Below are 20,629 nucleotides of genomic sequence, written 5' to 3'. Positions count from 1 at the left end.
CAAAAAGGACATACAAATATATATATATATATATATATATATATACACTACATACAATGTTTCAATACCCTGACAATTCGAAGTACTAGTGTTCACTCATGTATCTGAATGATACACTAAGAGATAGTCCTATTCGCACATGAGGTATCACACCTCTCAACTTTTTTATTATGTGCGTCCACAACCTTTTAACATGCTTAAATTGATGTATATATCAGTTTTTGCTTTTAATTTATGTGAAATCCATCTTTTTCCTCATCCTTCAGATGTCTGTTTTAGCATTTCTATGGCGCTTACTACCCATATGTGGGGCACTGAAACACTTACCCGCATTGATAGCGACTTGTACCATATAGGGTGAGTGGTTGGAAGGGTGTTCTCTTTGTTTTTATCCCATATGGGCAGAGTTTTCATGTGCTCGATAACTACCGAGGTGTGGTTATCCAGTTATGAGACATAGAGTTTGGAGGTGTGATGGGTAAGGGCATGTGAGAGAGACACTCACCCCCCCCCCCCACCCCCCCTCCCAGCGCTTTGAGACCCTTACGGGTGAGTAGCGTGCTTTACAAGTTTGTTTGATTGATTGACTCCGATTATAATAAGGACTGAACTATATAGGCAGCTACACAGCACTAGCCTGGCCATCGGGGCATCAGCATGGTCATTGTGTGTATACCAAATAAAAGGGTTTTTTGGAGAAAGCCCAGTAGTCCATATGGCAACATTTGCCCTGCAGAGATGGTGTTAAATGAGTAAAAAGATACTAAAACAGCAATAACTGGAATTTGTGCAATGAGAAGTGGGCATGCCATTTTCCATTTAAACGCGAAAGAAGAGAACAAGGGAGACCCTACTCACAACGGAACCAGGGTAATGCGTTTATCCAGAAAACAATGGTTCCTGTGGCATATCACTTTATCAATTACTTAATAGACTAAGGCTTGATAACAATCCAAGTATTGGAGAGTGAGTTTAACCCATGCGTGTAAAAGTAAATTGAATTTACTTACAGTGAACCCAGCCGGGCACACTGTCTTGGACAACTTGGTAATGTGTTCTATTTTAGTGTAGCGGTTAATACCGTCAATGCGCAGAGTGAACAGGAAATACCTGTGCGCGTTTCAATCCAGCCCGATCGCTGCCTTCAGGAGATTGTTTGTTTCAAACTCACGACTACCCCAGTATAAGACGTCCCTCACTCCCAGTCCTGATGAGACCCTCATTCTAAGGGTCGAAACGCTGTCGACGCACTATAGCTGCTGTCCTACAATTGATTTAAATAATTGCTTTGAGTCATGTCTCCTTTTTGTAAATAGCCATTATTGAAACTTGTATAGCTCACTTAACTGTACACACATTGTTTTTGGTTAGTTCACAAATCACTTGGGACACATTGCACGTTGTATATTATATTGTATGTCGCAGTCAAATCAATTTTATTTATTTGTTATTTGAAATACAAAAAATACAAAAAATGGTTTGAAACTGGTATGATTGTGTTTCTCTCTTTTTGTTGCCACCCTCTCTCCAATACTTGGATTGTTATCAAGCCTTAGTCTATTAAGTAATTGATAAAGTGATATGCCACAGGAACCATTGTTTTCTGGATAAAATTTTCCATTTAAAGGCAAGGGTACTGCCCACGCCTTAAGGAAATACATACCATGAAGGAGCGACGAGGAGCATCCAAGGCTGGCAACCTCGTCAAACGCTATACAACCTTTAAAAGGCCCAGATGCCACCAACTTCTGCTGGGCCAAAGGAAGTCCAATTGTTTAACAGGGCTTAAACCCCCAAGCTCACCAAGGCTGCCAAAGGCGCAAACGATGGTGATGCAAACCTGTTGGAAGGCTGCGGGGTTGACGGCGCGGGAGAAGATCAGCCTGCCTCAAGTTACCCATCTATTCTCGCTCCTCGAGGCGAGCCTACTAATTTTGTTAGAGCCAAGAGACCCTTGCTCTTTCTCGTCGAAATAAGGACCTTTTAGAGTTTTGTACTCTTTCTTTATTAGTAATGAATGGCATTTCACAAGCATTGGTAAAGCCAATAGCTCTGGCATTGGTTGCTTACTTTTGGATTTGCCAATGTTTGTATCGTTCTGAAATTGGAGACGAGGGCTAGTTTTTGTGTAACTCTCACCTCTACCAAGAGGCATTTGATTTGAACCAGTAGTAGCCAATATGTGCCATTTCCTGTCCTAGATAACTCCAAATTTAACTAGTCTGAATGCTGTTAACAATGTTTCTTCAGAACCAAAAAGTAAATAAAATGTGTGCCTTGTATATCAAACCAGGGCTGGGCGGGCCTTTTATTCCAGCAGGCATTTCCCCAGTGGGCTGGAGCCCTGGGAGGCCGGTATTGAAAGCATTGGGCTACTCCTGGTGCCTCTGTCACTTTCCCCAGCTCCCCTAGGTTAATTGCAGCAGGCAATGGAAGGCTTTAAGAGTGAAAGAAAGAGAAGGAGGGTGGGGGAAATTAGAGAGAAAGTGATTAAAGAGAAGAGAAAGAAAGCGCGAGAGAGCATGAGGGGACGATGGGAGAGGGCTGGTTTGAGCATTTTAGCCAGGGCTGTGTTTGGTTCCCCGGTCTGGCCCTGTAGCAAGCATTTCCAGAGAGGAAACGTAGCAACTCGCAAGAACCCTAAAATTGAATAGTGGTAGATACTGAATCAGAGAATAGAGGCTGGAGAAATGAAACATATATTATTTGTTTTCTGACCTAAAATTGTGGGAACATTACATCAGACACTTCTAGATTCAAAGTTTTTTCTAAAATATTTTACATAGATACAGTGCAGCCTTGTAAGGCACACCCTTCAATACCTGGCCATGGTTTTGCTTAAGCATCACTAATCAGTACTCGAGACGCTAAGTACACTCTAGAGATGCACAGGGCACATGCAGTATAAATGTATACTCTTTACATATGCACTATAAATTGTTAGAACAACTGACTTCCTCATTCAATGTATATAGGAGGGATTTTTTCTACCAAAGCATATTAAAATGGGCAGCTGTTCACAGCCCATGGAAGTATACAGGCCAAAATGGAGGCTTTCATAGTGCTTAATTTGTGCTGGTGTTTGCTGGTGCTCTGCACCAGCCCCTTGTTGCTAACACTGGAACTAACTTATGCCAGTCCACCATATGGTTGCACTGTTTGTCTATGTTTTAGTGGAGGACTTCAGTTTAACAATTAAATACACATCTGTCCAGGCCTTTATTACTCTTTTGGGTGGTTTGGATGTGTCTAAACTGTCACATTTATAGGAGTGTGATGTTTATTGGGGGGCGTTTATACTAGCATGTGGCAACGATGGCGGGTCCAGTTGGTAGTGCGAGTGGCAGTGGCCTCCTGAACAGTACCCTGGGCCCTGGCAAACAGGCTTCCTTCCTAAAATATGTCTCTGAAACAACCAAAGGACCCACCTTTGCTGCTGACCAGCAGGTGTGAGTCTTAGGGGTTCTGGAGAAGGTGCAGGGTCCTGGGTAACCCCTTTGAAGTGTTGTCCATTGCAGTACACCTCGGCAGACTTGCGTAAGTGCAATTTCCATTTCTTTGGACGTCGAAGTGCAAGGCTAAACACTTTATAAGTGCATGTACAATCTCCTATGCAAACCTGTGGTGAGTGTCCTATATGTGCATAAAAAGCAAGAATGCACACATAAATCAGATGTGCAGTTGTTTAAGTATGAAATAAAAGTCCACAAAATGCCAGCTGCAGTGGTGGGAGGTGTACAGACTTTGAAGCCTTCATATGAATGATATAGCGCTTGACACTGTACAGTGCCCCCTGCCTTTTTTCTAGGTTTGCGCTATAGAAATACCACATAGTCATACATACCCTGCCAGGCAATTTGGAGTATCAGTTTTTGCAAGCTGGCTTGTTGGCTGCAGACAGGCCCGTAGAGCTGAGGAAGGTACTGGAGAGGTTGTGGCCTTATAGCTAGAGCTGCCGACTTTGGAGCTGGGGAACCAGGTTGGAGTCTCGGCGTCTGCTCTGCTTCCTGTGATTCTGAGCAAATCACGCAATCTCCACGTGCCTACCAAGAAATTAATGTGTAATGCAACTGGAGCTCGGGAAAGCGCTCCAATACCTTTGGGTCGAGTTAGCGCTATATAAACCTGTAAAAAAAAAAGGAAAGTCGCAAGCAGGGCCTTTGAAAGGCGTGGAGGTGAACCAGGGCATTCAGTCATGGCTCAGGGGTCTCTAAAGGCTTGTGGGGCTGGGGAGGTCAAATCAGTTACATGTCCGTTGAAAGGGGGGGGGGGGATGCCTAATAGTCAGTTCTTGTGGGGTGCGTGTGTTGGATACCAGTTATGTTATGCAAATTATTAGAGCGCTCCATCAGATGGGAGAGTGTCCTAGCGCTGAGCAGGTGTGAGTCTATCCACACCCAGGGCCTAGTGGGACTACTCGAAAAGCCATGTCCTCCGCTTCTTGTGGAATCCAAGAAGTGAGGAGGAGGAGCTTATGTGTAGCGCCTGGTCATTCCACGCTTTAGGAGTGATGTCATTTAGTTCGTTTGTAGATTCATATAGCGCAGCGTATCACTCATGAGGATATCCAGGTGATGTGCCCAGAATCACAGGATGGTGCGCTGACGCCGAGACTCGAACCCAGGTACCCAGCTCCCCCTGGCCGCTGCGCCACATCCTCAGAGAAGCTTTGACTCCACCTATCTCTGATACAGTAGTAGTGGTGGACTGGAAAATTAGCCCTGTCATAAATATTCATAGCGATAACAGTAGAATGCGACTAGAATTTGGTCAAGGGGCATAGTGGGTCATGGCAGCCTCCCCCTGCTGCGAGAAACGCCCCTAGCATGCAGCCTCCCAGGAAAATGCCCGAGGGACCGAATGGCCAGTCCGACCCTGGCATGTCCGATGTGCTTGCCTGTGAAATGCAGCAGATGTGGGTTCTGTGAAAGACTACTGGACCGATCCCAATTGTGCCACTGGATTCAAGCTAGCCTGGCTGAGGAAGGATGACATACCCTGAAACCAGTCCCAGGATGCTTGTTTCCGGTCCAGGAAGGGCCTGGCTTGGCAGTTCGGTCTGGACTGTTCCCATGGGGCACAGGGTCAAGACTGATTTGCATATGGCTGGGTCCAAACTGGGGTGGTGTGGTGAGCAAAAGAATGACGGATTTCCAGATCTGTGACAGAATGTTTGCATTGTCAGCATTCCGTCCATCATTTGTTTGCTGTAATCCCAATCCCAATTTAGTCACGTGCCTGGTGTGTGAATACCTAGGACGGTATGGTGAGGCTGAGGTGAAATCATTTTGGGTTGAAAAGCCCTTTTCGAGACGCTGCCTGAGTCTTTCATACATCGGACCGGCCCGTGCCCAGCCCCTCTGCCTGCCGTAGTGGGGCGGGAGCGGACAGGAGCTGCCATCCTCCTTCCCAGCGGGCACGATGCGGGGCAGGGCCTGGCCCTAGATGCATTGTCTCTGTTGATCTTGCGCACATTCCAGATCCAGCGGCGGCGAGGCGGGACGAGCCGCAGGGGGCGTGGGTGAGCGGGGTGCGCTGTGCTCGCAAGGAGGGCACAGCCCGGAGTGGCAGAGGCAGCTCTCGGCAGGTAGGTACCTCTGATGCTGGGTCTGTGTTTGGAGTCTGCACCTGGGCAGGTAGGTGGGTGGGGTGCAGAAAGGATGTGGTTTGAGCCACCGCCCAAAGCTGCCATGGGTTTCTAATTAGACCATCTTTGTATAACTCCAACTGTTCCATTTTTCGTAACTTTTTACGTCATCTTTTTTTTAATCTTGTTGTTTCATATTGTTTTTTTCTCTCTTTTGCAGTGCTAAAACCCCAGGATGTCGCTACCGTTGGAGATTCTCGGACAGCTCTCCCTGGCAGATAAGGTGAGTGTGTCTCTGGAATTGGTGCTCGTGAAATCCCGGCGCTCCCGCGATGCCTGTGTGATCCAGTGGTCGAGGTGGGGACAAAAAAGTAGGGGAACTGTGGGCGGAGACTCAGGGGGCGGGAATAAGGAGAGGATTGTATTAGTGGGCAGAGTCGGAGGTGTGGCTAAAAATAGCAAAACATATCAATTTTTAGTGCATTTGGCATTTCACTGACCAGTTACAGCTTATAACGTTATTTAATTCAAACAATCGATAAACATGTTCATTTGAGGATTAATATATAAGCTGTTTATATTTAATTCATTTACAATGTGGGACATGTTTCCAATCACAGAATATTCCAAATACGCTTATAAGTGAAATTATAAGCCATTTGTCTCAGAGCCATGCAGTTTCTTTCATTGGCACTTCCTGCATTGCAAATCCCTGGTGAGTTTGCAATGCAAAATGGAGGCACCAATGGGTGAGTTGGACTGGCCTCAAGGGTTCTGTGTATCATCCCCAGATCGAGCCTCCCCTTCCCACCGTCATTCTGGCATCAATCAATACCCTGCTTTTTACATACCCATGTTCTGTCCTCTCTTTGCCACCATTACTTCCTGGCATCGCTCATTACTGTACTTCTGGCATAGCAGGGTTGAGCCCTCCTCTTGCCAACCTACATCTTGGCCTCACTCTTAACCCTGATTCCAGCAAACCCAGATCTAGCCCTCCCCAATTTTAATTCCTGCCATCGCACATTACTCCGCTTCTAACATACCCAGATCCAGCTTTGCTTTCTCCCACTCTCACTTCCTGGCATTGAACAAAATCCTGCTTCTGGCATAGCCAGGTTCAGCCCTACCCTTGCACCCTTAGCCCCTGGCATAGTCGTTAGTATGCTTCTACCATACTTAGATCCAACCCTCATCTCGTCACCCTTAGGTTCTGGCTTCACTAACTACCCAACTCCTTGCATACAGGGTATATCCCTCCTGTCACCTTACTTCCTGGCATTGTCCTTTACCCTACTTCTAGCACCCCAGGATCAAACCATTCTGTTGCCACCCCTATTTAAGGCAACGGTAATTACTTTACTTTTTGGATGTCAGGAACCAGCTCTCCCCTCACCCTCCTCACTTTCTAGCACTGCTCATTACCATGCATCTAGCATACCCAAATACAGCCCTCCCATCACCACCCTTACTTCCTGGCACTCATTACATTGCTTCTAGCATACCCAGCTTCAGCTCTACCCTTACCGCCTTTACTTCATGTTCTAGTTTTTTGCCATGCTTCTACCAACCTTAGATCTAGCCTTCATCTCGTCCTGCTTAGTTTCTGAAATCACTCACTACAAAACTTGGAGGATACCCAGGTTCAGCCTTCCTCTGACCACCCTTACTTCCTAGCATTGCTCTTTACCTTAGTTCTAGGAGTGATTCAGCCCTTCCGGTGCCATCGCTACTTCCTAGCATTGCTAGTTACCTTGCTTATAGCATTACTAGAGTTAAACCCTATTTGCTAACCTTACTTAAAGGTATCCCAACTTACCTTACTTCTAGCATACCCAGATCCAACCATCCCCTCACTACCATTACTTTTTAGACATCATTACCCTGCTTCTAGCATAGACAGGTTCAGCCCTTCCCTCGTCCTCTACCTCCTTGCACCGCTTATTATTGCCCTACTCTAGAACACCCACGTCCCGCCCTCCTCTCGCCACCCTTACTGCCCGGGATCGTTCATTACCCTAGGTCTAGCCATAGTTGGATCTCGACCTCCCTTCGGAACCCCCACTTCCTAGAATCATTCATTCTCCCAGCTTCTAGCTTACATGGTCATTTCTCCTCTTTCCACCCTTACTTCCTAGCACCACTCATTTCACAGCTTCTTCATACCCAGATTCAGCCCTTTCTTCATCCCTCTGTATCCTGGCATCCCTCATTACCCAACTTCTAGCATTCCCAGATCATGCAATCCCCCTCAACCTTACCTCCCGGCATCGCTCATTACCCTATATTTAGAGTACCCAACTCCAGCCCACCCTCCCCACCCAAACTTCCTGGTATCACCCATTACCTTGCTTCTAGCATACCCAATTGTTCACCCTCACATCGCTCCTTACCCTGCTTCTAGCGTACCCACATTGAACCCTTCCACGCCTCCCATGCTCTCTGGAATTACCCTGCTTCTAGCATACCTACACCCAGCACTCCCCTCGCTATCCCTCACTTCCTAGCATATCATTACCCTGCTTCTAGCACACCCAGACCCAGCCCTCCCTCGCCACCCTCACTTCTTGGCAACGCTCATTACCCTGATTCTAGCATACCCACATCCTGGCCTCCCCTTGCTCCCCTCACTTCCTGGCATCGCTCATTACCCTGCTTCTAGCATACCCACATCCTGGCCTCCCCTCACGCCCCCTCACTTCCTGGCATCACTCATTACCCTGCTTCTAGCATACCCTCATCCTGGCCTCCCCTCGCTCCCCCTCACTTCCTGGCATCACTCATTACACTGCTTCTAGCATACCCACATCCTGCCCTCCCCTAGCTCCCCCTCACTCCCTGGTATTTCTTATTATCCTGCTTCTAGTATACCCAGATCCAGCCATCCCTCACCACCCTCACTTCCTGGCATTTCATCCATAGACTGCAAACTGCCCATGGGGCACATAGGGCTAGGGCATGAAAAAGACTTAAAGGGCATCAGCAGAGCCTCTGTACTGTAATTATAGGTTAAACTGCACGTCTGGATTGAGATAGGCAGGGACAGCAGTGTCTGGCCCCTACCAGCAGCACAGAGAGCAGTGGCAGATCGGGATAGATGCCCTTCGGTGGAGCAAAATGCCAACATTTTAGAAGAGTAAAGAGGGAGATTTGATTAAAATAAACGGAAGAATTATTTTCCCCCATTGACTTCTGCAGAAGCCGCAGGCTGCAGAAATAAAGCTGGCTTTGGCTTTAAAGGTTGGGCGTCTCCTGCCCAAATCGGGCCTATTGACATGTATTTATTTGATTTATTTTGAAGGTTTTATATAGCACGAACAAGACTCTTGCGAGTATCAGAGCGCTTTACATGACAAGTAGAAATATATACAGTATATATTACGATATAATGAACCACGAAATAAGTAATGGATGCATCTGGATCAAGAAAAGGCAGTGCGATGCTAGTGCAAAACGGCAAAGATAAACAGAAGGATGGGCCCTAAAATAGTGTTTTACATATAATCAGGCAGCACACCACTTTACATACAGTACCTCTCCTACACTGCTTTTATATATAATCATCCCAGTACACTGCTTTACATATGACGTCCTCTGGTGAGCAGATTTATAGGTACTCGCTCCTGAGCCCTGTTTATATACAGTGCTCTCCAGTGCACCAATCACAGTTCTATATATAATAATACCGGTGCACTGCTTTACATATAACGATCTCCGTTGAACTGATGTAAAAACACTCACTCCTGTGCCTTGTTTATATGCAGTTCTCTCCTGTGCACCGCTATACATAATAGTGATTTCAGTACACGCTTCTATATATAATGGCACCGGTGCACTGTTTTACATATAGTGCTCTCCAGTGAACGGATTTATGAACACTCACTCCTGTGCCTTGTTTATATGCAGTTCTCTCCCGTGCACCGCTATACATAATAGTGATTTCAGTACACGCTTCTATATATAATGGCACCAGTGCACTGTTTTACATTTTTTTTTTTTTTTTAAATCTTTTTATTAGCAAAGTTGGAGAGCAACAACAGAATATAGGTGTGCATATACAATACTAGTGTTAAACTCCGTGTTACATGTATACGGTCGCTCATAGCAAATATACAAACTTGGTAAATTCGATTTTTCATTTTGTCGATGAATCATAACAACTAACAAACCCCGTTCATTCCCGCTCCCACCCTCCACCCCTGCGAGTTCCCACCTTTCACTCTCTAAATAGGCACATGATTTAAATATCGCTATTTGGGTCACACTCTAGTCATTTACACATAGTTGAGGTTAATACACAGACTGGTTAGGTAACGTAATGCGACAGACGGGTTCGAGCTACCCGTGTTACCTCATAGTGCACCGCAGGTATTGTTCGGGGCAGTGTATAGGAGAATGAGTATGGGCGTAACCGCACCCCAATTGGCTATTCACTAATATCCTCTTCATCACTGTCATTGCCAGCCTCGAATACCCCCAAAGTGTCAAACCATTCCAGTGAGATAGGTGTCTTGCGGAGGCCCCTACTCTCTTCCCTTTGTAGTGCCTCGCCCTCAGCCTTACCCCAGCGTACAACTTCCGCCCTCCACAGGTCAGGGTTGGGCGGTTTCGATGATTTCCACCGTATCGTGATGGCACGCTTCGCCAACAACAGGGCCAGATCCGAGAAGCGCGCCGCCACGGTCCTGGTGCGGGTCGATGGACCTAGCCCTAGGAGCGTGTGTTCCAGTGTAGGTGATCGGGCCAATGTACCAGCCTTCTCAAGTGATTCATGGACAGTGGTCCAGAAATACCCCAGTTTGGGGCATTGCCACATCATATGTACCAGAGATGCGTCGTCTGCATCACATCGGGGGCAGTTGCTCTTGGATGCAGGGAACATCATATGTAGGCGGTGCGGTGTTAGGTAGGCTCTATGTAGCAACATCAGTTGGATGAACTTGTACTTGGGGTTTCTAGCTACCTTTCTGGGGAATTGCAGTATGCGCTCCCACTCCTTATCTCTCAATGGCCTCCCAATATCCGCTTCCCATGTCGCCCGTAGTGGTGCCAGTGTAAGCGCCCTCCCCGATTTAATGCTAACAGTGAGCCACTTAGTTAGATGGCCGCCCGTTCCCATGAGGTAAAGCATTGTGACTAGAGGATTTGCAATAGGCTCCCGTCCGTCGGGTGACCAATTGCGCAAGATATAGTGTCGGAGACCGGCATGCAGGAGAAAGGAGCCGCCGGGTATGCCCTGCGTGGTTCTGAAGTCTTCGAAGGACAATAAGTGCCCCTCCGCAAACAGGTCACCCACATGTGTCACACCAGCGTCATGCCAGGGCTCCAGTAGAGTCGTTGTAAGTGTGCCCGGGCCCAGTGGTATGCCCAAGAGTGGTATTGTGGGGCCATAAGGTGTCCCGGTGGATGTATATTTCAATGCCCTCCGCCAATGTGTGATCGCCAATTTGAGGAGTGGCGTAGTGTTTCTAGGTAGATCCGATCCAGGTAGGAGCAAGATGTGTATTTTCCCCTTAGCATGGTCATCTTGTGTTAGATTAATCTCATGAAGATTGCGGCCCGCCACCCAGTAAGCCAACCATTGTAGCTGACATGCATAATGATAAGCCCTAAAGTCCGGTAAGCCCATGCCTCCGGAGTTGGTGGGAAGCTGTAACTTAGCCAGCCCTATGCGCCTGCGGCCATGTCCCCACACAAGTTCAGTGAGCAGGGAGTCGAGGGTCTTGAATGTTACCGCTGGGATCTGGAACGGCAGGTTGGTGAAGTAGTAGATAAGACGGGGCAACATCACCATCTTGGAAATTGCCACTCTACCGGGTATGGAGAGCGGCAATGTAAGCCAAAATTGAATTTGTGACTTCAGCGTTCTAATGGCCCTCCCCAGGTTGCCGTCTATCATCATGCTCGCCTCTCTATATATCTGTATTCCCAGGTATCGGAAGGTGGTGTCCGCCATCTGGAGTGCACTGTTTTACATATAGTGCTCTCCAGTGAACGGATTTATGAACACTCACTCCTGTGCCTTGTTTATATGCAGTTCTCTCCCGTGCACCGCTATACATAATAGTGATTTCAGTACACGCTTCTATATATAATGGCACCGGTGCACTGTTTTACATATAGTGCTCTCCAGTGAACGGATTTATGAACACTCACTCCTGTGCCTTGTTTATATGCAGTTCTCTCCTGTGCACCGCTATACATAATAGTGATTTCAGTACACGCTTCTATATATAATGGCACCGGTGCACTGTTTTACATATAGTGCTCTCCAGTGAACGGATTTATGAACACTCACTCCTGTGCCTTGTTTATATGCAGTTCTCTCCCGTGCACCGCTATACATAATAGTGATTTCAGTACACGCTTCTATATATAATGGCACCAGTGCACTGTTTTACATATAGTGCTCTCCAGTGAACGGATTTATGAACACTCACTCCTGTGCCTTGTTTATATGCAGTTCTCTCCTGTGCACCGCTATACATAATAGTGATTTCAGTACACGCTTCTATATATAATGGCACCGGTGCACTGTTTTACATATAGTGCTCTCCAGTGAACGGATTTATGAACACTCACTCCTGTGCCTTGTTTATATGCAGTTCTCTCCCGTGCACCGCTATACATAATAGTGATTTCAGTACACGCTTCTATATATAATGGCACCAGTGCACTGTTTTACATATAGTGCTCTCCAGTGAACGGATTTATGAACACTCACTCCTGTGCCTTGTTTATATGCAGTTCTCTCCCGTGCACCGCTATACATAACAGTGATTTCAGTACACGCTTCTATATATAATGGCACCGGTGCACTGTTTTACATATAGTGCTCTCCAGTGAACGGATTTATGAACACTCACTCCTGTGCCTTGTTTATATGCAGTTCTCTCCCGTGCACCGCTATACATAATAGTGATTTCAGTACACGCTTCTATATATAATGGCACCAGTGCACTGTTTTACATATAGTGCTCTCCAGTGAACGGATTTATGAACACTCACTCCTGTGCCTTGTTTATATGCAGTTCTCTCCCGTGCACCGCTATACATAATAGTGATTTCAGTACACGCTTCTATATATAATGGCACCAGTGCACTGTTTTACATATAGTGCTCTCCAGTGAACGGATTTATGAACACTCACTCCTGTGCCTTGTTTATATGCAGTTCTCTCCCGTGCACCGCTATACATAATAGTGATTTCAGTACACGCTTCTATATATAATGGCACCAGTGCACTGTTTTACATATAGTGCTCTCCAGTGAACGGATTTATGAACACTCACTCCTGTGCCTTGTTTATATGCAGTTCTCTCCCGTGCACCGCTATACATAATAGTGATTTCAGTACACGCTTCTATATATAATGGCACCAGTGCACTGTTTTACATATAGTGCTCTCCAGTGAACGGATTTATGAACACTCACTCCTGTGCCTTGTTTATATGCAGTTCTCTCCCGTGCACCGCTATACATAATAGTGATTTCAGTACACGCTTCTATATATAATGGCACCAGTGCACTGTTTTACAAATAGTGCTCTCCAGTGAACGGATTTATGAACACTCACTCCTGTGCCTTGTTTATATGCAGTTCTCTCCCGTGCACCGCTATACATAATAGTGATTTCAGTACACGCTTCTATATATAATGGCACCAGTGCACTGTTTTACATATAGTGCTCTCCAGTGAACGGATTTATGAACACTCACTCCTGTGCCTTGTTTATATGCAGTTCTCTCCCGTGCACCGCTATACATAATAGTGATTTCAGTACACGCTTCTATATATAAGGGCACCAGTGCACTGTTTTACATATAGTGCTCTCCAGTGAACGGATTTATGAACACTCACTCCTGTGCCTTGTTTATATGCAGTTCTCTCCTGTGCACCGCTATACATAATAGTGATTTCAGTACACGCTTCTATATATAATGGCACCAGTGCACTGTTTTACATATAGTGCTCTCCAGTGAACGGATTTATGAACACTCACTCGTGTGCCTTGTTTATATGCAGTTCTCTCCCGTGCACCGCTATACATAATAGTGATTTCAGTACACGCTTCTATATATAATGGCACCAGTGCACTGTTTTACATATAGTGCTCTCCAGTGAACGGATTTATGAACACTCACTCCTGTGCCTTGTTTATATGCAGTTCTCTCCCGTGCACCGCTATACATAATAGTGATTTCAGTACACGCTTCTATATATAATGGCACCAGTGCACTGTTTTACATATAGTGCTCTCCAGTGAACGGATTTATGAACACTCACTCCTGTGCCTTGTTTATATGCAGTTCTCTCCCGTGCACCGCTATACATAATAGTGATTTCAGTACACGCTTCTATATATAATGGCACCAGTGCACTGTTTTACATATAGTGCTCTCCAGTGAACGGATTTATGAACACTCACTCCTGTGCCTTGTTTATATGCAGTTCTCTCCCGTGCACCGCTATACATAATAGTGATTTCAGTACACGCTTCTATATATAATGGCACCAGTGCACTGTTTTACATATAGTGCTCTCCAGTGAACGGATTTATGAACACTCACTCCTGTGCCTTGTTTATATGCAGTTCTCTCCCGTGCACCGCTATACATAATAGTGATTTCAGTACACGCTTCTATATATAATGGCACCAGTGCACTGTTTTACATATAGTGCTCTCCAGTGAACGGATTTATGAACACTCACTCCTGTGCCTTGTTTATATGCAGTTCTCTCCCGTGCACCGCTATACATAATAGTGATTTCAGTACACACTTCTATATATAATGGCACCAGTGCACTGTTTTACATATAGTGCTCTCCAGTGAACGGATTTATGAACACTCACTCCTGTGCCTTGTTTATATGCAGTTCTCTCCCGTGCACCGCTATACATAATAGTGATTTCAGTACACGCTTCTATATATAATGGCACCAGTGCACTGTTTTACATATAGTGCTCTCCAGTGAACGGATTTATGAACACTCACTCCTGTGCCTTGTTTATATTCAGTTCTCTCCCGTGCACCGCTATACATAATAGTGATTTCAGTACACGCTTCTATATATAATGGCACCAGTGCACTGTTTTACATATAGTGCTCTCCAGTGAACGGATTTATGAACACTCACTCCTGTGCCTTGTTTATATGCAGTTCTCTCCTGTGCACCGCTATACATAATAGTGATTTCAGTACACGCTTCTATATATAATGGCACCAGTGCACTGTTTTACATATAGTGCTCTCCAGTGAACGGATTTATGAACACTCACTCCTGTGCCTTGTTTATATGCAGTTCTCTCCTGTGCACCGCTATACATAATAGTGATTTCAGTACACGCTTCTATATATAATGGCACCAGTGCACTGTTTTACATATAGTGCTCTCCAGTGAACGGATTTATGAACACTCACTCCTGTGCCTTGTTTATATGCAGTTCTCTCCCGTGCACCGCTATACATAATAGTGATTTCAGTACACGCTTCTATATATAATGGCACCAGTGCACTGTTTTACATATAGTGCTCTCCAGTGAACGGATTTATGAACACTCACTCCTGTGCCTTGTTTATATGCAGTTCTCTCCCGTGCACCGCTATACATAATAGTGATTTCAGTACACGCTTCTATATATAATGGCACCAGTGCACTGTTTTACATATAGTGCTCTCCAGTGAACGGATTTATGAACACTCACTCCTGTGCCTTGTTTATATGCAGTTCTCTCCCGTGCACCGCTATACATAATAGTGATTTCAGTACACGCTTCTATATATAATGGCACCAGTGCACTGTTTTACATATAGTGCTCTCCAGTGAACGGATTTATGAACACTCACTCCTGTGCCTTGTTTATATGCAGTTCTCTCCTGTGCACCGCTATACATAATAGTGATTTCAGTACACGCTTCTATATATAATGGCACCAGTGCACTGTTTTACATATAGTGCTCTCCAGTGAACGGATTTATGAACACTCACTCCTGTGCCTTGTTTATATGCAGTTCTCTCCCGTGCACCGCTATACATAATAGTGATTTCAGTACACGCTTCTATATATAATGGCACCAGTGCACTGTTTTACATATAGTGCTCTCCAGTGAACGGATTTATGAACACTCACTCCTGTGCCTTGTTTATATGCAGTTCTCTCCCGTGCACCGCTATACATAATAGTGATTTCAGTACACGCTTCTATATATAATGGCACCAGTGCACTGTTTTACATATAGTGCTCTCCAGTGAACGGATTTATGAACACTCACTCCTGTGCCTTGTTTATATGCAGTTCTCTCCCGTGCACCGCTATACATAATAGTGATTTCAGTACACGCTTCTATATATAATGGCACCAGTGCACTGTTTTACATATAGTGCTCTCCAGTGAACGGATTTATGAACACTCACTCCTGTGCCTTGTTTATATGCAGTTCTCTCCTGTGCACCGCTATACATAATAGTGATTTCAGTACACGCTTCTATATATAATGGCACCAGTGCACTGTTTTACATATAGTGCTCTCCAGTGAACGGATTTATGAACACTCACTCCTGTGCCTTGTTTATATGCAGTTCTCTCCCGTGCACCGCTATACATAATAGTGATTTCAGTACACGCTTCTATATATAATGGCACCAGTGCATTGTTTTACATATAGTGCTCTCCAGTGAACGGATTTATGAACACTCACTCCTGTGCCTTGTTTATATGCAGTTCTCTCCCGTGCACCGCTATACATAATAGTGATTTCAGTACACGCTTCTATATATAATGGCACCAGTGCACTGTTTTACATATAGTGCTCTCCAGTGAACGGATTTATGAACACTCACTCCTGTGCCTTGTTTATATGCAGTTCTCTCCCGTGCACCGCTATACATAATAGTGATTTCAGTACACGCTTCTATATATAATGGCACCAGTGCACTGTTTTACAAATAGTGCTCTCCAGTGAACGGATTTATGAACACTCACTCCTGTGCCTTGTTTATATGCAGTTCTCTCCCGTGCACCGCTATACATAATAGTGATTTCAGTACACGCTTCTATATATAATGGCACCAGTGCACTGTTTTACATATAGTGCTCTCCAGTGAACGGATTTATGAACACTCACTCCTGTGCCTTGTTTATATGCAGTTCTCTCCCGTGCACCGCTATACATAATAGTGATTTCAGTACACGCTTCTATATATAATGGCACCAGTGCACTGTTTTACAAATAGTGCTCTCCAGTGAACGGATTTATGAACACTCACTCCTGTGCCTTGTTTATATGCAGTTCTCTCCCGTGCACCGCTATACATAATAGTGATTTCAGTACACGCTTCTATATATAATGGCACCAGTGCACTGTTTTACAAATAGTGCTCTCCAGTGAACGGATTTATGAACACTCACTCCTGTGCCTTGTTTATATGCAGTTCTCTCCCGTGCACCGCTATACATAATAGTGATTTCAGTACACGCTTCTATATATAATGGCACCAGTGCACTGTTTTACATATAGTGCTCTCCAGTGAACGGATTTATGAACACTCACTCCTGTGCCTTGTTTATATGCAGTTCTCTCCCGTGCACCGCTATACATAATAGTGATTTCAGTACACGCTTCTATATATAATGGCACCAGTGCACTGTTTTACATATAGTGCTCTCCAGTGAACGGATTTATGAACACTCACTCCTGTGCCTTGTTTATATGCAGTTCTCTCCCGTGCACCGCTATACATAATAGTGATTTCAGTACACGCTTCTATATATAATGGCACCAGTGCACTGTTTTACATATAGTGCTCTCCAGTGAACGGATTTATGAACACTCACTCCTGTGCCTTGTTTATATGCAGTTCTCTCCCGTGCACCGCTATACATAATAGTGATTTCAGTACACGCTTCTATATATAATGGCACTAGTGCACTGTTTTACATTTAGTGCTCTCCAGTGAACGGATTTATGAACACTCACTCCTGTGCCTTGTTTATATGCAGTTCTCTCCCGTGCACCGCTATACATAATAGTGATTTCAGTACACGCTTCTATATATAATGGCACCAGTGCACTGTTTTACATATAGTGCTCTCCAGTGAACGGATTTATGAACACTCACTCCTGTGCCTTGTTTATATGCAGTTCTCTCCCGTGCACCGCTATACATAATAGTGATTTCAGTACACGCTTCTATATATAATGGCACCGGTGCACTGTTTTACATATAGTGCTCTCCAGTGAACGGATTTATGAACACTCACTCCTGTGCCTTGTTTATATGCAGTTCTCTCCCGTGCACCGCTATACATAATAGTGATTTCAGTACACGCTTCTATATATAATGGCACCGGTGCACTGTTTTACATATAGTGCTCTCCAGTGAACGGATTTATGAACACTCACTCCTGTGCCTTGTTTATATGCAGTTCTCTCCCGTGCACCGCTATACATAATAGTGATTTCAGTACACGCTTCTATATATAATGGCACCAGTGCACTGTTTTACATATAGTGCTCTCCAGTGAACGGATTTATGAACACTCACTCCTGTGCCTTGTTTATATGCAGTTCTCTCCCGTGCACCGCTATACATAATAGTGATTTCAGTACACGCTTCTATATATAATGGCACCAGTGCACTGTTTTACATATAGTGCTCTCCAGTGAACGGATTTATGAACACTCACTCCTGTGCCTTGTTTATATGCAGTTCTCTCCCGTGCACCGCTATACATAATAGTGATTTCAGTACACGCTTCTATATATAATGGCACCGGTGCACTGTTTTACATATAGTGCTCTCCAGTGAACGGATTTATGAACACTCACTCCTGTGCCTTGTTTATATGCAGTTCTCTCCCGTGCACCGCTATACATAATAGTGATTTCAGTACACGCTTCTATATATAATGGCACCGGTGCACTGTTTTACATATAGTGCTCTCCAGTGAACGGATTTATGAACACTCACTCCTGTGCCTTGTTTATATGCAGTTCTCTCCCGTGCACCGCTATACATAATAGTGATTTCAGTACACGCTTCTATATATAATGGCACCAGTGCACTGTTTTACATATAGTGCTCTCCAGTGAACGGATTTATGAACACTCACTCCTGTGCCTTGTTTATATGCAGTTCTCTCCCGTGCACCGCTATACATAATAGTGATTTCAGTACACGCTTCTATATATAATGGCACCAGTGCACTGTTTTACATATAGTGCTCTCCAGTGAACGGATTTATGAACACTCACTCCTGTGCCTTGTTTATATGCAGTTCTCTCCCGTGCACCGCTATACATAATAGTGATTTCAGTACACGCTTCTATATATAATGGCACCAGTGCACTGTTTTACATATAGTGCTCTCCAGTGAACGGATTTATGAACACTCACTCCTGTGCCTTGTTTATATGCAGTTCTCTCCCGTGCACCGCTATACATAATAGTGATTTCAGTACACGCTTCTATATATAATGGCACCAGTGCACTGTTTTACATATAGTGCTCTCCAGTGAACGGATTTATGAACACTCACTCCTGTGCCTTGTTTATATGCAGTTCTCTCCTGTGCACCGCTATACATAAGTGATTTCAGTACACGCTTCTATATATAATGGCACCGGTGCACTGTTTTACATATAGTGCTCTCCAGTGAACGGATTTATGAACACTCACTCCTGTGCCTTGTTTATATGCAGTTCTCTCCCGTGCACCGCTATACATAATAGTGATTTCAGTACACGCTTCTATATATAATGGCACCAGTGCACTGTTTTACATATAGTGCTCTCCAGTGAACGGATTTATGAACACTCACTCCTGTGCCTTGTTTATATGCAGTTCTCTCCTGTGCACCGCTATACATAATAGTGATTTCAGTACACGCTTCTATATATAATGGCACCGGTGCACTGTTTTACATATAGTGCTCTCCAGTGAACGGATTTATGAACACTCACTCCTGTGCCTTGTTTATATGCAGTTCTCTCCCGTGCACCGCTATACATAATAGTGATTTCAGTACACGCTTCTATATATAATGGCACCGGTGCACTGTTTTACATATAGTGCTCTCCAGGAATTTTAAATGCCCGCAGTGAGCCTGGCATGGGTGGTGCCGCCAACTGCACTGGCTTCTGAGTAGGGCACTACACATTGAAAGAGCAGATTTACAGCAAGTCACAAAGTCCCCAAGGTGGCGTCCGTCAGTCTGCTTGACACCAAAGAACCCTTTGTCACAGGTCACAGGGGGGCGGGCAGGCAGGCAGTGTCCTCACAAATGAGGTGTGAATCACGGTCTCACGGCAGCAGCAGGGCCATCAGAGGTAGCCGCTTTCGCGCTATGCTACACTGATGGCCCTTTCAGTCTCACTTTGTAGGCCCCGAGACACAACAGGGAAGGGGAGGAGGTCGGGTGCAGTGCAGAGGCCCTTGTCAATATTCACGTTGCAGCACGCGCCCGACCTTCGTCAATATTCACGTTGAACCACTCAAGCAAACAAAAGGTGTAATTTTAAAGTGGCTATTCCTACAGTCCAGGTACGCCCTTTCAACACCAAGAAGTAGGGGAACGGACTAGCATAATTTTTAGAAGTAGGGGCACGCCGTGCCCTTCCGTCCCCGCCCACTTCTAACACTGGTGTGATCTGAGGGTTGCAGTAAGCGTCAGGTCCGCAGGACGCTACGGTCTGACTGCTGTGCACGTGCTGTATGCTGCTGTTCAGAGGCACGTGCCAGTGGGAGCCATTTGCAATTGCAGAAATTATCAAATGATCTTTCAAATGTTCACCTGGTACCAATGAGATGCAGTCAGTGGCCAGACTCCCACCGGAAGTGCTGCGTTTGCCATACTTGCAACCAGTCCTCGAATTGGGGAAAAGAAAATTCTCCAGACCAGGAACCCAGAATTTGGGGGTCAGGTGTGGCAGATTAAAGTGGATGGAGTCGCGAGGGGCGGAGCTTGGAAAGCAGAGTCGGACAGTCAAAATATATATATAATATATAATATCCGCTGTAAAGAAATTTGCAACAAGGACA

At 45.2% G+C, this 20,629-nt stretch overlaps 1 protein-coding gene across 5 annotated transcripts in view; it reads left to right on the top strand.

The window, feature by feature from the left end:
* The window catches only part of ANXA9 (annexin A9), a 281,466-nt gene that overhangs the window by 137,535 nt on the left and 123,302 nt on the right, over nucleotides 1–20,629 (top strand). For 4 of the 5 annotated variants that reach the window (XM_086947448.1, XM_086947450.1, XM_086947449.1 and 1 more), the window contains one exon: nucleotides 5,808–5,870. In XM_086947448.1, coding sequence (XP_086803574.1) covers nucleotides 5,823–5,870 — 48 coding nt within the window. In that variant the 5' untranslated portion in view covers nucleotides 5,808–5,822. Of the gene's footprint in view, nucleotides 1–5,655; nucleotides 5,871–20,629 lie in introns of all 5 variants that reach the window. The other variant, XM_086947452.1, reaches the window with a different exon arrangement.

This window comes from Lissotriton vulgaris, chromosome 12, assembly GCF_964263255.1.
Source record: "Lissotriton vulgaris chromosome 12, aLisVul1.2, whole genome shotgun sequence".
Lineage (NCBI taxonomy): Eukaryota > Metazoa > Chordata > Amphibia > Caudata > Salamandridae > Lissotriton > Lissotriton vulgaris.
This window is presented reverse-complemented; position numbering and strand designations above follow the sequence as displayed.